This window comes from Buteo buteo, chromosome 13 (assembly GCF_964188355.1).
Source record: "Buteo buteo chromosome 13, bButBut1.hap1.1, whole genome shotgun sequence".
Lineage (NCBI taxonomy): Eukaryota > Metazoa > Chordata > Aves > Accipitriformes > Accipitridae > Buteo > Buteo buteo.
Genome location: NC_134183.1, coordinates 29101895 through 29117049, shown reverse-complemented (window position 1 = coordinate 29117049; position 15155 = coordinate 29101895). Strand labels below are relative to the sequence as shown.

The following is a 15155-nucleotide window of genomic DNA, read 5'->3' as shown; positions in this document are numbered from 1 at the left end:
CGGCCGCCGCGGGGCTTTCGCAGCCCCGCTCCTCGGTCCTCCGCCCTCGGTACAGCCCCTGCGCGACCCCCGGGGCTCGGGCTCCGAGGCCGGGGGCCCGCCGGTGGGAGGCATCGCGCCCGCCTCCCTGCCCGCCGCTCCCACAATGCACAGAGCGGCGGCAGCCCCGCCGCCCGCCAGGTAGCAACATGGCGCGCCGCGCCCGGGCCGCCGCCTGAGCATCCTCCTTCCCTCGCTCCCTCCCTCCCTCGCTCCCTCCCTCCGCTCCCTCCCTCCGCCGCCTCCGCCTCCCGCCGCCGGGCTGCCGCAGAGGGGCCGCCTGCCCGCGCCCTGCGCCATGGCAGCCTCCGAGCTCTACACGAAGGTAGGGCGGCGGCGGGGCCGGGGGCTGCGCGGGGGCGGGCGAGGCGGCGGCAACGGGGGGGGGGGAGCGCGGCTCGGCCCGGGCGGGCGGGCGGCCCCGCTCCCCGCGCCGAGCGGAGGGAGGGAGGGCGCGGGCAGGGGCCGGCGCTGCCATCCGCGGCCCCGGCAGCCGCCCCGAGATGGACCCGCATCCCGGCGGGGCGCGGGGGCCGGTCCCCGCCGCCGGTGCGTGAGTCACGGCCCCGCCGCGCCGCCGCTCCCCGGAGAGGCTCTGCCCGCCGGGCCGGGCCGGGCCGGGCCGGGCCGGGCGGAGGGCGGCGGGGAGGCAGCGGCGCTGCGGCGGCGCCCGCCCGCAGAGCACCGCAGGGGAACCGGCCGTGCTGCCCGCCCTTCCCGTCGTGGGCACCGGGGACTGGCCGGGAGCAGGCGGCTGGGGCGGCTCGGTGGGATGCGCCGATCCTTGGGAGAAGCGCTTTGGCTTGGAACGGTCGTTCCACGCGGTTCCGTGCTGCTCGGCTGTCTCCTTCAGAAATACCGTCCCGTTCCGGGTGGAAAAACACCTTCTACAACACAGACGCTTTGATATTAAGCTAGCCTTCCTGGTGACACTGCACCCTTCGATTATACGTCTTCTTTTGGCAGTCGTTCAGCGGCCCTGCAGTCAGCAGCGATGCGGTGCGTGACTCTCGCACGCTTTTCAAACGGACGTTTTTCTCATCTTTTTAGTCTTGGGTGTTAGTATCTCGTCAGCTTCTACCCGGAAACAGTTACTGCCCTACGCATCTTGATGGTGGCAAAGCCTGCAAATCGAGAGCTGGGGAAGTGGTGTTTTATCCACTAGCAATGCATTGTTTTCATTGCTCTGCCTTGATCTAGTGCAAAAATCTGAGAAAAAGGGGTAGACCGCAGGTTTTTAAGGGCAGAAGGGATCACTGGGGTCACCAGAACCGAGCACCACGGTACAACATAGCAGACTCCAAATACTTCTTTCAAAAAGCTTGCACAGTCAAAGTGTGTTTTATCGAAAGCCGTGCCATCTACATCCTTCAGCCACTTTATGAAATACTCTGAAATTATCTCCAGTCTAGCTCTTTGTGTGAGGAGAGAAAGGAAAAGAAATGGCCTTTTTGTTTTGGCATGAATAGCTCACCTTATTTGTAGAGTCCTCCCGCTCAGATACGGTGGACAGCACGTTGACTGTGCATCAGTACAAATCAGACTGGACAGTCCTTTCAGTAGTCTTGACCGTATCTGAATAGTATATTTGTGTAGGAGAGGTTGAATGTGAGGAAGTGAGGTGCACGCCTGCAGTCCCTAAAGAATGCTAAACACGTTAGTTGTTATGAGGCATCTTGGTGTCTTGTGTCTCACAGAAGAGTATCTCTGTTAACTGTCATGGCAAAACGGGGTGAAAATCAGCATTCTGGTCAAAAGAGCAATGGTACTGCAGAGTTGTTCCCAGGTGCCCAATAGACGTCCTCTGCGTAAGGAGTTATTTTGGAAAGGTATTCTTGATTTATCTCTCTCTGTAGATGTTCTTATTATGGAATTAAAATGTCTTGTAAAGAGTTGATCAGAAATAATTTTTTTTTTTTTTTTTTAAATTTCCAACCCTGTCTGAGCTTGAATTCACTGCCTTGAGTGGTTAAATCCTTTGGCCAGAAGCTGCCCCAAAAATGTGGGTGTCCTGTTGTCTTGGGACTGCATTACAGTGGAAAGTTCAGGGCCCCTTGTAGTTCCCAAGGAAGGCATGGCTCTGAATCGGGCGCCGGGGTGGGAAAGCTGCTGGGCCTTCAAGAGGGACTGCTTCTGCCGTCTTCTCTCTCTGCTGGCTTTTTCCCCAAGTAAAGCCATCATGCTGTTTAATTCACGTTCAGTATCTCATCCTTGATTAAGTAACATAAATAATGGATTTAAGGTCATAGCACGCAGAGGTAAAAAGAGCAAACACAAAGTCAGACAAGCACAGGGATGATCCTCTGATAGGGGCTGGCTGGGTGACGAAGGCCAGCGAGAATTCTTCTGTGCTTTACTCTCACACCACAGGCTGTTCTTGTCCTCTTTAGAGCCATATGTAGGCACAGGAGGAGCGACTTTCACATCTTTTTTATACGGGCAGGCAGAGTCAGGATTGTCATTCAGGACAGCTGCTTAAAGTACCAGAGCTTCCAGGATAGCATCGACACTTAACATATGGTATTGGCATAGATATTTTGCTGGCGAGCGGGGTAGGGTATGAATTTGCAGCACATCGTTGCTGACTCTGTGTGTGCATGTGTGTGTCCTGAAGTGCAGTACCTGGCAGCGCTCTCACCCTCTCCCACTGGAAACCCACATCCCAGCTTGCCTGAGCTGTTCAGGTAGCTGTGTTCACGTGAGTTACTTGGAACAACAGTTTGTAAAATTATGTTAATGACTGGAGGACCACTGTTGCAAAGAAGTTGTCAGCATCGCTTCAAGTCTGTCTGAGAACAGAAGTAGACTTCTTCCCAGCTATTGTTGGTGGAAGTGGGGCTTTATGCTGTATGCTTCGGTGTGTCCAGTTTTGCTAATATGCATTGTTAAGCCTTCAAATTTGGTTTCTTTGCATGCAAGTATAAAAAGAGCACCCACTGTCCCAACCACATGTGCTGTCTTGAAACAGCATAAAGGAACTCTTATTTTCCCAAGCTACATTATTTTTTGTTAGAAACCAGCAATACACATTTTTGAAGAAGTTGTGCCACTCCTGTGAAAAGCCCTGTTCCTTTGATTCATCCGGGTGTATATCTAAACTTGGTGACCATATAGACAGCCTCATTGATGTGCATGGTCGTAGTTAATCTAGAAATTTGTATTTAAGTTAAAGGACTGGCTCTAGCACACTCAGGAGGTAGTTGTGAACAATGGGCCCGAACCGTGCTGGGTGGGCTTTGTATTCCTGTGCCTGGTGTTGTTGCAAATAGAGACTGCTTGAAGGCATTAGCTCCAATTTTGGGATGCAGCAGTTTGAAACTGCTCCATGGGTTATATCCCAGGCATTCTTATTTAAATTATTATGCCTGTGAGCTCTGTTTAACTTGTCCTGTTGGACATCTGTCATTGGCAGGTTGGTGGTCCTGCTGTAAGATTGTTTCTGAAAGTTTTGGTTCTTTGACTTTGGAAACAAACTTAGGAGAATCTTGATATGTTTCCTGAATCTCTCTGTCCCCGCTGAGCAGTGCTTGGATGTAGTTGATCAGCATTTCAGTAACTGTTGACCAACAACAGATACATACCTACTTCTGCTGACCCATAAACACCTACTTCTGCTGGCCCATAAACATTGATAGGGACAATCTAGACTATGCATTGGCTTTTGTTAAGCGTAATCTGCTTTCCTTGGAAGTCAAGAACAAGTGAGAACGCTTTGCCTAGACTTGGAACTCATCTGACTTCTCCACACTGGCCAAACCACCACATTTCGTGTTAGATGTCACCTTTGTGACACGTGACCTCCAGCACGTGCTCTCGTTGCCTGTACGTGAAAATTAACAAAGGAGATCAGACACTGTGTTTTTGCTGCCTCTTTTAAAGTCAGAGTGAAGAGTTGATGTCATTCAGTCATTTTTCTTCTCCATTTCCATCCTTTTTTCCCTGGGTTTGAGTTGTTTGTGTTTCATGCTGTGCTTTCCTAGAGCATGCTGCTTTGCCCTCTTGGGATTTATGTTTCAGTTTTGTATGTCTGTGTCCAATGTGCTTATTTATTTATTTATCTATCCATTCAGTTAGACATTAATTTATTTTTATTCTTGCTGCTACCAATATGTTCTTCCCTTTCCAGTATCTTAGAGATTAGGGGCAGCTAGCTCCAGCTAGCTTGCTCCTAACTTAGGGCCTAATCCAATTTCACTTAAAAGAGAGTGGAAATACTCCTTTGAACGTAGAGAAATCAGTAAACAGATTTTGCTGGAGAGCGCAGTCTGGGCAAACTGAACTCAGTAGCTGACCTTCAGTCCTGCCGCTCTCTCCTTGAAATGGTTCAGTTTGAGGGTTTATAAGCAGTAAATTGAGTTAGGGAAGTGTCAGAGGGAACTGCATAGAACAAAAAACCGCTTGTGCAGTCCCCGGCGTCGCAAGGAGCCCTTTCTTGCTTTCCTGGGCTGTGTGCAGGCAGCTGCTTCGGGTGTGAAGCCAGGGTATTACAAGACTTGGTCTTCCCCTTCAGTTGTGCCGGGTCCTTGCAAACGAAAATGGCAAAAGGCAGATTCTGACCAGGTTATGGCTCTTCTTGGGTGCGTTAATGGTATACGGGGAGGGAAATACAGCAAAAAACAAGCCAAGCGTAAGAGAGAAAATGTAACTGTGTTTCCAAATTTCTGTGCTTATCAGCGGGCTTTTCTTGGGGGTTGAAAAAAAAGCTGCCTTAATTATTAGTCTTGTATATTGCTGTTTGAGCTATTGCATGTGACATAAGTGTTTTCTAAACATTAAACAGTAACCAGTTGTCTCAGTAGATCGCTGCTTTGTTCTTCCAGAGCCCCGCAGCCCAGTAATGCAGAGATGCGAGTCGTTCGTCTCCATGCTCAACTTGGGCATCCCGCTCTGCTTCTGAGTTGGACCCGTGCAGTTCAGAGCAGAGAGGCTGTTGCAGAAATCAAATGTGTACTGTCAAGCAATTACATCTGCAAATGACAGTGAGCCTTTACAGTATATTTTATAACTGTATCTCTGCCTCTTCTAAAAATCTAATGCAGCAGCAGCAGAAGGGGTATTTCAGTTGCTTTTTTGCTTCAGAGACCTGCTGTGTCACTGGAATAAATGCGATCGCAACTCTGCCAGTGACAACTCACAGCTGTGTGCACCAACTGTATTCCTATTGCTTTTAAACTGAAGGTGCTGGGGATGTAATTACCCAGCCATCTAACAATACTTGGTTTAGCCTAACCTTGACATTTTATTATGTTTTTGTAAAAAAAAAAAGTTTCCTGTAGTTGAATGCCAACCACGTCAGCCTAAGAAACTGAAAAAACTCTTAGCTTTCTAACAGCAGTTTTGCGACATGTCAGTGATCTTCTTGTTAAAAGAAACTGTGATCCTTGGGAAGCAAGACGAGTGGTGGTTTGAGCTGGAGCCCAGTCTGCGCCAGAGCTGCTCCCCTGGGCGCCGCGTGTGTCCGGAGGAGGAAATGATACCACCCTGGGCAGGGCGGTGGGGCCGGAGACGTAGCAAGCTGGTTGTGAAAGCTTCTTGCAGCCCACAAATAGTTTTTGGGAAGGCATATCCTGTAGGCCTAATGAAACACTGGAAGTGTAGCATTGTTGGGAGCTACTTCTGGGAGAGAAGAGATCATAGCTTTATGTTACTTTTTTTTTTTTTGCTGTAGACCTAATCCTGAAAGTTGTGTGAATTCTTCGTTACGTGTAAAGAATAATTGTGAAGGTCCCATTTATAATAATTGGTCTTATTTGTTTAATTCTTGGAGGATCATGTTAAAACATTTACCTAATGATATTAGTGGATTATGTGGGATCCCCCACAAAGTGTCATCAACAATCCTTGCAGAATAGTAATGTCTGTACATTGAGCTGCCACTGGTTATTTGCAGTCAGTTTCTACTGCAGTGATTTTATAGCACGTGCCAGATGGCTCAGGTAATGGATTACTATTATTTTTTAGATAAATAAATGATCACATAAAGTGTTGTCGAGCTCCTGCTATGTCAGGAAATGTGTGCAGTGACCACCGTTACCTTTTGGTGAGCCAGAGCTCCAGGTGGAGTTGGAAGGGATAGGCAGCCGGTCAGGCAGATGTACCTCGCTCTTCGGGTCTCCTCACAGGGCCTTTGGGAGTTTAATCCTCTCCATGCGTTCTAATAAAAAAGTAATTTGTCTCTTTCTTTAATGAGACTCATTGTTTAATCTCTGTAGGACTAAAGAAAGCATTTTTGTTATTGAAATTTGCTCATTGAACCAGTTGAATTGGAGGAAGTCACAGAAACGGCCGGTATCGCAAGGTTTCGCTGTTTCTGGATGGTCTATTTTTAATAGGATTTAAAAAAAGCAAGAAGTGATGGTAAGGTTAATCATAGATGGTGTTTCTGCTGTGAGGGAAAAGCAGCGCGCAGCTGGCGAGTCTGCTGTCCTGTGGGTACCGGTGGGCTGGTGCCTGGATTTCTGGCAAGTCAGAGCAGCCTCTGCAGCAGACCTCAGAGAGCCGGCCACTTGGGGGGTCCTACAGGGACAGTCACTGAATTCAGATTTCATTGCTCGAAAACACAAAGCATACCCAAATATGTACCTGTTTGAAGTCTTGCTTGTATTACTGGAGTCTTTGATACCTGCTCGTATATATGAGCATATGTGCAGACATTGCTAGTTTGAAAGGCATCTTGGCTAGGGGGAAGGTAATGGACCCAGTTGCGCTTTGTGCTGTCAAGCAGCAAGAGCTCTGATAAGAGACAGTGGTTTGTTTTATGCGTCTTGATTAAAGTCAGCTTATGTTGGTTTGCATGTATGAAGTTAGGGACGAGCGGAGCCTGAGCTCCTTTACTTGGTTGCATTTTCTTTCGCATGCTTGAAGGTACAGCGGTTATCTCTGATCTAATTTTGTGCTCACTGTAGTGGAGCAGTGTTTACTACTGCGTGTATCGTGCTTGACTCTGATAGTGAATATTTGTACAGTTGGGCCCAGGGCCAAGAAACGGCGTTTGGGCAAGGCAATTGTTCCTGCTGCTTCATTAGCAAACTACTCGAATGAGTTGAAGCAGCAGTGTGCACCTTCTGCTTGTCTTCTCTGCTGCTGAAATAGTAAGGAAGAGCTTCCTATTTTCCCTTAGTTATAGGTGGTTCTTGTTGCAGAAAATACAAGGGTGTTAGGGTCAGATAAACCCATGGTTCTTGGAAATTTTCATCTTCTCTGTGACTTTGGCTTTTTCCTCAAGCTGTATCTTTCTGCTTAAGTTATTTTAATAGACCGTAACCCTGCTTATGCTACACCGCAACAGATACATAGTTTTGTTTTGGGGGCGATGCTCCTAAGAGTTTGATTGGTTTAAATTGGTATCAAAACTTTTACATAAGGGGAAATGCATTAGGCACGAAATTAAACCTGTTATCTAAAGGTCATGGAAGATAGAGAAAATTCAAACTGTGCTGAATTCAAAGGCTCTTTGTACAGTAACTTTTTCCTTTTGTTGGCTTTACTTTTGAGCTGCATCCAGGATGGAGAGTTGTATGATTGGGTTGCTAAGGCCTCGTTTACCAATGCTAATAGCAAGGCTTTTAGTGACTTTCCTGGCAGAGAACAGCACTTTCATGCCTGTGCCAGTGCCATGCTCTGTGCCACCCTTTGCTTAGGACTGAATCATTTCTTCCTCGTTCTCAGTGTTGCTTGGCTTTGCTCAACCCTGGGTTTGCTCAAGCCTGATCCTGCAGAGATTTATCTTTATTCCATGTGAGTAATCTCATTGCTTAATTTTATGCTTTGAAATCAAGCATGTAAATCTGAAAGATTGGGCCTTTTATTCTCTATTTCCTCTTATTGCAGGGAAATAACTTTGCTGTTGTATACCTGCTCAGAATAATTTGTGCAGGAAAACAAATGAAAACATATCCTAGGGATGTTGTCTTGTCAAGTTCTTTGTGTTTAGCTCTGTGTATGCAGTGATGCAGTAAGTTAGGACCTGTCTACTTAAAACCCAATTTTAATATTTAATAGCAAGAGTGTATTTTCAGGAGTAGCTTCTGCTTTCAGGACCCCCACAATCTCAGGGAGATAATGGTTCCACTCATCATCTTTTAGCCTAGCCCACTTTCTCAGTTTGCAACAGGCAGCAGCCTAATGTGAAATGCTGTGTGAGATGATGGATAACCCGAACTGCCCAGCACTGTGCAAATGTGAAAAACACCAGAGTTATCGAGCTGATGATCTTGATGATTTTGGGGTCTTCCTGTTCCTGGCCATCCGGGTCATAACCCACGCCTTTTCTGTCACAATATAGCTGCTTTGCTGCCTGCTTTCAGTTAATCGCTGTAGTTAGTAGTTTTATTTCTATCATCAGTCTATTTATATACAAATAAAATGTAAAGAGGGGTTAGTGCTGGCTAAAAGGTTTGTGGGGTTTTTTTGTGTGTGTTTTTTTGTTTGTTTTTAAAAAGAGGACAAGCATTTGGTGCGATTACCTTAGAGGAGTGCCCTTCTTGCTGAATCCTGGGCATTAAGCAGCTGGAAGGTAAGCACAGGAAACATTAGGCACTGCTAATAAAAGTTTAAAGACCTCACTCTTACTGAATGTCTGTGGATTGCAGATGCTGACCCAACTTTTAATGTGAGTGTCTGCAAATTTTACTGCAAATTCTGAAGAGGTGAATACGGATTACTTAGAAAAGCAGAGATCTTGTGTCTTAACACCATCTGTTCTCTTTAGTGGCATGGATTTAATTTGTTTGGCCTGTTAATCGGGGACTATAGCAATTGTTGTCACAGATCTTTCCCTGAATAATAGTGGCATGGAGGTGGTACTCAAGGGTGGGGTAAAGCGTCTTACAATGTTAGAGGGAGAAGAAGGTAAAAACCTAACATCAAATAAGGAAGTATGAATGAGAACTCACCATGCTGATGAAGGGTCTGAGGGAGCAGTATGAAGATTAAAGCGGAGGAGAAGCAGTCAGGAATGCAGAATGCAGCTGTGCCTGCAGGGTCATCTTCAAGTCTGTTACCTCCGTGGTGTTTGCTGAAAGTTGTGGTTATTTTCTGAACATCTTGAAAGCTGTTGCATTTCCCTCATTGCTTATCAAGTCTTCATTTTTGCCTTTTAACCCCTCTTCAGGTGTGGCTGTAGGTAAGGCTGCCAGGGTAGTTCACATAGAATAAAAGCTGCCACTGGTAATTAGCAGAAGTGGCTTGTTGAGTTTAGCTCTTAGGAGACAGTGGGGATGGTTGAGAGCAGACTCTTCCAGGCTACTTACTTACACTGTGGTCTGATGAGAGCCCTCGCTTTAAAATGAAATGTAAAGGCTAAAGCAGCATTGCTTTGAAGAGCTCTCATTCCATCTTTATAGTAGTTAACACAAGGGGGAAATACGACGTGTGACTTCTTGTGTCAAGTTTCCTAAGATTGCTGTGTGGTTGGATGTAAACTGCACATTTCTAGCTTACAGTCCTAAATATAGAAGAACAGAGACTTCTCATCTGAGTGACTTTCATACCCAGATGGTCTCTTTTTTGTAAAGGGATATGAAAAATGATGAAGTCTTGCTGCAATTACCAACAGTGTCTTTGAGTTCTTCCATGTGATTATCGGAAGACATGAGAATTTTGCAATTACTTTGTGATTTACTTTGCAGAGCCAGAGAAATAAACTAAAAATACTATGAGTCTGTCTAACAATGTGGGAATTCATTGCCCCAACATGGCTTGTCACACGTTACTCTCTGCAGACTCCATGGGTTATTCATAAGTATCTTTAAAGCAGATGACCTCAGTTGTTTTGCTGAGGAAACCAGAGAGATTCCCAAGTTGCCTTATGAGTTAGTGTACACCAATACAAGAAATACGGAAATATTTTCAATGGAGACTGAGCCTGTTTTGCCTGGAAAGGAAACACCAACTGCCTCTGAAAGTGCTGAAAATCTGTATTACGAGAGATGTGGGATGGAAATAGATGGTTTAGACTGTATGTATGTTAAAGTAAGTAGAATATGTTTGGTTGTTTTCTTGGTTTTAACGTAGGTGAAGGCTGTATAGCCAAGTATATAATTATTTGTATAAGTTTATTAGTAAAGGTTTAAAATAAGTAGAGTTTTGACTTATGATCTGGAGATATATAAAGAAGACTTTTTCAGACATGCCAGACAATAATTTCGTTGTTTAGGACATTGTGTCCCTTAGAAGAATCTTATATGAGGAGGAGCATTTGCAGAAGTTGTTAGAATTTGATGTCAGAGCGCCCTTCTTCCTTGTGACAATCTTATGTATTGGAAATACAAAGGCAATAGAGAGTTTTTGCAAACAATCGAATAGATAATGCTTGTAGAGAAAAGGAGTGGAATAGTTTCTCTAACGCCCAATATGGTTTACAATTTCCAATGAGCGTGAAAGGTTTTAATTTCACTCCCCCCTCCAACATCGGTGTTTTCCATAATTTCTCGTGCTAATCAGGGTTAGAATTGCACTAATGAAATGGGCTGGAGCAGGCAGCAGTCGGGTCCCGGCGGTGCTCGCAGCCAGCTCAGCCCCGCTGCACCCAACGCCTCGACTCGTGTGTGCGCTTTTCGCGCCGGCGACTTACGAGGGCAGGACTGAAGATTGCAGGGGAAGAAACGCAGCCGCTCTCGCCGGAGAGTTTCCGAGAGCAACACTGTGGCCGTTAACCCTAGTTCTGCTTTCACAGCTTCCCCTGACACTTGTGGAGGCTCGTGGGGAGGTTTAACTCTGCTCGCTGGTTTTAAGTTAGAGCTTGCCAGGTTCTTCATACCAGGTCATTCTGGTTTCCTTGCATGGGAACTTACTGTTAATTTCCCATGCAAAAATGGTGGGACTAAATATAGGTTCATTAGATGTGCTTCACTGATGTCAGGTTGCTGTTGTAATATGGCAGAAAGGAGTTTGTGGTGTGGACTTCACCAAAATGACAGAGTTATGCTCTGGGTTAGCTGAGTAAAACTAGTTTTTCCCCGAATAACTCAAGGTAAGTCAGTAAAAACTCTGGTTTAATGATGTAACTACATCTCAGCCTGGGGCTTCTGTGTCATTCTAACAAAAATAATCAGTTAATTTTGGATTTTTAGAACCTCAAGCAGGTGTTCTACTTTCAGTGTGACTTTTGGGGGGGTGGGGCTAGGATTAAGTAAAAGCAAAAGAATACTGTTTGGACTTGAGCTCAACTTTACAGAAAGATGCTCGGAAAAGTACAGCCTTATGTACTATCAAAGTTTATGCCAAATATCTTTCCTTTCATTTTTAACTTTTAAATTAAGCTTTCACAGTTAATTCGGCAATTGCCCATACTCCAGATGTTTTACAGATATCAGAAAATTTAGCCTTATTTCACCTCTGTGAACTAGGTGATCAATTACAGCTCCACTATTTTTTTCTCAATAACTTCTTGTTTCAAACTCCAGCTCTGTAGCATGGCACGGTGCAGTGCATCTGTCTGATCAATACACCCTTTGTTTTCCCTTCCTGCCTAAGCAAGTGCTAGAGACACCAAATAATCTCATGGCAGTGATGCAGATGGCTCTGCGCTGCAGCAGAGGCACTCAGACAAAAGACAACGCTTCTTCTTTCTGCGTGTATGAACCCAGGATGAACAACCAGCTGCAGCCACCACTATCAGCCCCTTCTGTCCCCAAGCAAAACTTGGGCTGCGTCGCATGTCGCGAGAAACGATTCGGTTATCCTGCCTCCTGTGGGTGAGGTTTCTAGAAACTTTGGGGAAAATAATTATAAAAAGCTTCTGTAAGATCTCCAATCCATTTAAGAACTGGAGACAATGGAATCAAGGTTTCATTGTGTGACATCAGCACGTAAAAATATATAAGAAGCCATGAGGGTCTTGGCTGAATTTGTACCAGTGGTCTGGAAATAATACTTACTTCAGCATTTAGTTAATTACGCTGTGAAGTCTATATTATGGCTTGCATCATCTTAGCGTTAAAACAAAATCCTACAACCGCTTGTTTCATTTGGCCTCATGTTTGTTTTCTTGGATCTTAAATTGAGGCACCCGTGGAGTTAATCATGACATGTTGAATGTTTTTTCATGTACTCCGTAAGTATTGGCTTTTTTAAAAATTCTGAATTGGAGTATTTTTGTAATACATGCACAACAATCACTGTGAGGACACAAAGGTGAAATCATGCATCCTTTTCCTAATACTCTTTCTTCAATGCAACATGTCCCATTACCTTTATATTCAGGGGATGGCTGTAGTTTTGCCCTTAAATTTGCCCCTAAATTTTTTGTGGCCAGTCTTTGGCAACTCTTGTAACATGTTTTTCAGGTTGGACGAATTAGGTGTTTTAAGGCAGACTTATAATTAACTTCTTTTTGAAATCACTAACATATATAATTCAGCGTTGGCCTTCGTTTTGGTGGTATGGATCGAAATGCAATACAGAGTATGCCTCTCTGTGTGGATATGACCCCAAATGAAGTTTTGTGTGAGTCAGGATATTTTCCTGTTGCTCAGTCTGGGGTAGGCGTCACACTTCTGCTCAATGTTTTTGCTGATCTTATTGTGGTTATTTAGCTGGTTTGTGTCTCAAGTAGTGACCAGAACACTGGTGGTTTTGAAGTAGCTGTAGTTGCCATCTTTTCTGAAGACCTTTCAGGGCTGTGTTCATTTCTTTGACAGGTCTAGAGATCAAAACTGTTCCAAACACAACATTTTCTTAAACACTGATTTTTCTTTGAATCTATCTTTTGAAGCCTGATTTACTTTAAACGAACATTTCTGGGGAAGTGTGCTGAATTAAATGAGAATAGCGTACTGCAGCAAGCAAGACAGAAGTACTGCTGTTTCGCCAGGTTGTTGTTGCGGGTTATTCAGCTGTAGGTTTGCCGGTGGCTGGCGATGTATGCAATCCCGTAGGCGGAGGGGGCAGGCGGGGAGCCCCAGGTGCAGCGGCACGGGGGTTCCTGAAACGTGTTTTGTTTTTCTGTAGTTGGTAATACGGCCTGAATTAAGCCCTGTCAGAAGCATCGTGCGGGCAAACCCATGTTGCGTGTGACTTGCCATTGGTGTCCAGTGGTTTTCGGCGGTGGGTACCACCGGCATCGCAGCTGAGTGAGTCACAGAGCAGAAGATTAAAACTGGGGCTGCTGGCTGAGGGTGGCTGCTTGGGGAGAAGGGGGTCTGTGAAATACAACGGGAGCTGACAAATGCTGTTCCCGCATGTGGCATCTGAGGGGGGTGAACGGGCAACATTTTGATAGCTGAAGTATTGCCTGGGTTAACAAGGACGGAGCATAAACCACAACTGTCTCCCTCTGTATGACAGTTTGAAGAGAAGGTCAAGTGCAATCAACATAAACTGTAGAAAGTTGTGTTTTTAAAGATGAAGAAAATTCACAATGTTTCATGTGTTTTAACTGCTTAAAAATGTTTCTTATAGAAGTTGTATCAACTACAGCCTGGGAATGTAACTGTTCTTTGATGGATTTGGTAGGGTAAAGTAAAACACTGAGTTTTCTGGCCTCGATGTCAGGCCCAGTGTGTAGATTTGCAGGGTGATAATCTTCTCTGAGTTTCAGTGGAAAGGGTGCTAATAATTGTAATATTTAAAGAAATAAAAATGTACATTTCTGTTTAGTGATCAAATTTGCCTGTAGTAGCATGTGTATATATACCCCATGTTTGGGATTTAGCTTCTTTTGCATCACTCTGAAGTAAGGTGAAGTTTCAGGTAAATATAAGTCAACAGACATTTTTCGAGTGGCTGAAGCTGTGAATCTTGCTGCAGTGATTCTTTGTGGGATGCTGATAGTTTTTGATTGTACCTTGTACAAACAAGGCGTGTTTGGCAAGCAACGTACAAGTTGTTTTTGTTGTTACAAGTCACCAGGCCCTAAATACAAAGAATGCCTTATAAAAATGCTTAAAAGAAGGAAGGAAAGAAAGAAAAAAGAAAAAAAAGCTTCTATATTCTTAGGATTCAAATGCAGTGGGTATATATACAGTAGATGACATACTCAAGTACAACAGATGTGGTTTTTTCATTGAGCTGCAATTCGTTTCTTTGTGCGTGGTGAAGGATACAGTGCCTTACCTGCCTAAGCTCGAGTACTGCACGCACTTTGACCCAAATTTGCAAACCCAGTGTCAGCAGTATGCAAGCCCATAGTGGTGGTGGTGTCTTAGGGTGTAGCTCAGAGCCTGGGTCACCACCGTCCCCTGGCTGCTTTTGATCTTCCTATTAGGTAAAGTAACTTTGTGAGATTATTTTTCAGATAAAACATTAATACAAATTGTCACATATATTTTCCCCACTATATATCATTATATAAATGTCTTTTTAAATTAACGCTTTCTGAACGTCAGGCCTTAAACTGTACAAGAGGTATATAAATGGCTGTTGCTGAGCAACAATACAGAAAATATGCTCCGTGTCCAAAGAATGCTACTGCCTTAAAGAAAATCGGTAATTTTTGTTTTGCTTCTTTTGCAAAGTTAATGATGCCATTTCCCTCAGGCCATAAGAAGAATTTAGATGAGTTGGTCAGAGGTTTTGCAGCAGGCTGCTTGTTATGGAAATGCTCTACTTTCCAATCCTCCCTGGTTACTTGGCATTTTTATGAAAGGAGAGTAAAGTCTTGTCTGTCTTTTCAAACTGCAATTGGCAGCAGCACTTTGTTAATAGACGTGTAACGCTTCCTTGGGACTGCCTGCGTATCTCAGGACAGATGGCAGAGATTTTAGTGGTTTCAGGAGTGGAAGAAATGGGACCTCCTCCTGGCTCCTGTGCGAGTGATCAGGATCTTTTTGTAGGGGATCCAGGTTGGTCAAGTTAAGACATGTTCGACCTGTTACTCACCTGGCTGTGCATCTGCTTATGTTGTTAATACAAAAGCTAAACTTTTCTGTTTCAAGTGTTTCTAGCCTCAGTATTATCATCCATGGTGATGGCACTGTGAACCAAGTATAGGGGAAAATATAAAGCTGAAAGGAAATTATTCTAATAGCATCAAATTATGTTTTCAGAGCAGCCCCATCCAAGGAAATCACACAGGTCAGAAATATGCATTTTGCATAGACAACAAGTTCAACACTTCTGCAGTGTGAACTTCTATGACTTTGTGTTCTGTTTTGTCATTACGTCTTGTTAGCATA

At 44.7% G+C, this 15155-nt stretch overlaps 1 protein-coding gene across 8 annotated transcripts in view; it reads left to right on the top strand.

Moving 5' to 3' along the window:
- MYO5A (myosin VA) overlaps positions 1-15155 on the top strand; it is a 105530-nt gene continuing 90375 nt past the window's right edge. For all 8 annotated transcript variants that reach the window (XM_075045292.1, XM_075045290.1, XM_075045288.1 and 5 more), the window contains exon 1: positions 1-364. In XM_075045292.1, the coding sequence (XP_074901393.1) occupies positions 338-364 (27 nt within the window). In that variant the 5' untranslated portion in view covers positions 1-337. The remainder of the gene's footprint in view (positions 365-15155) is intronic.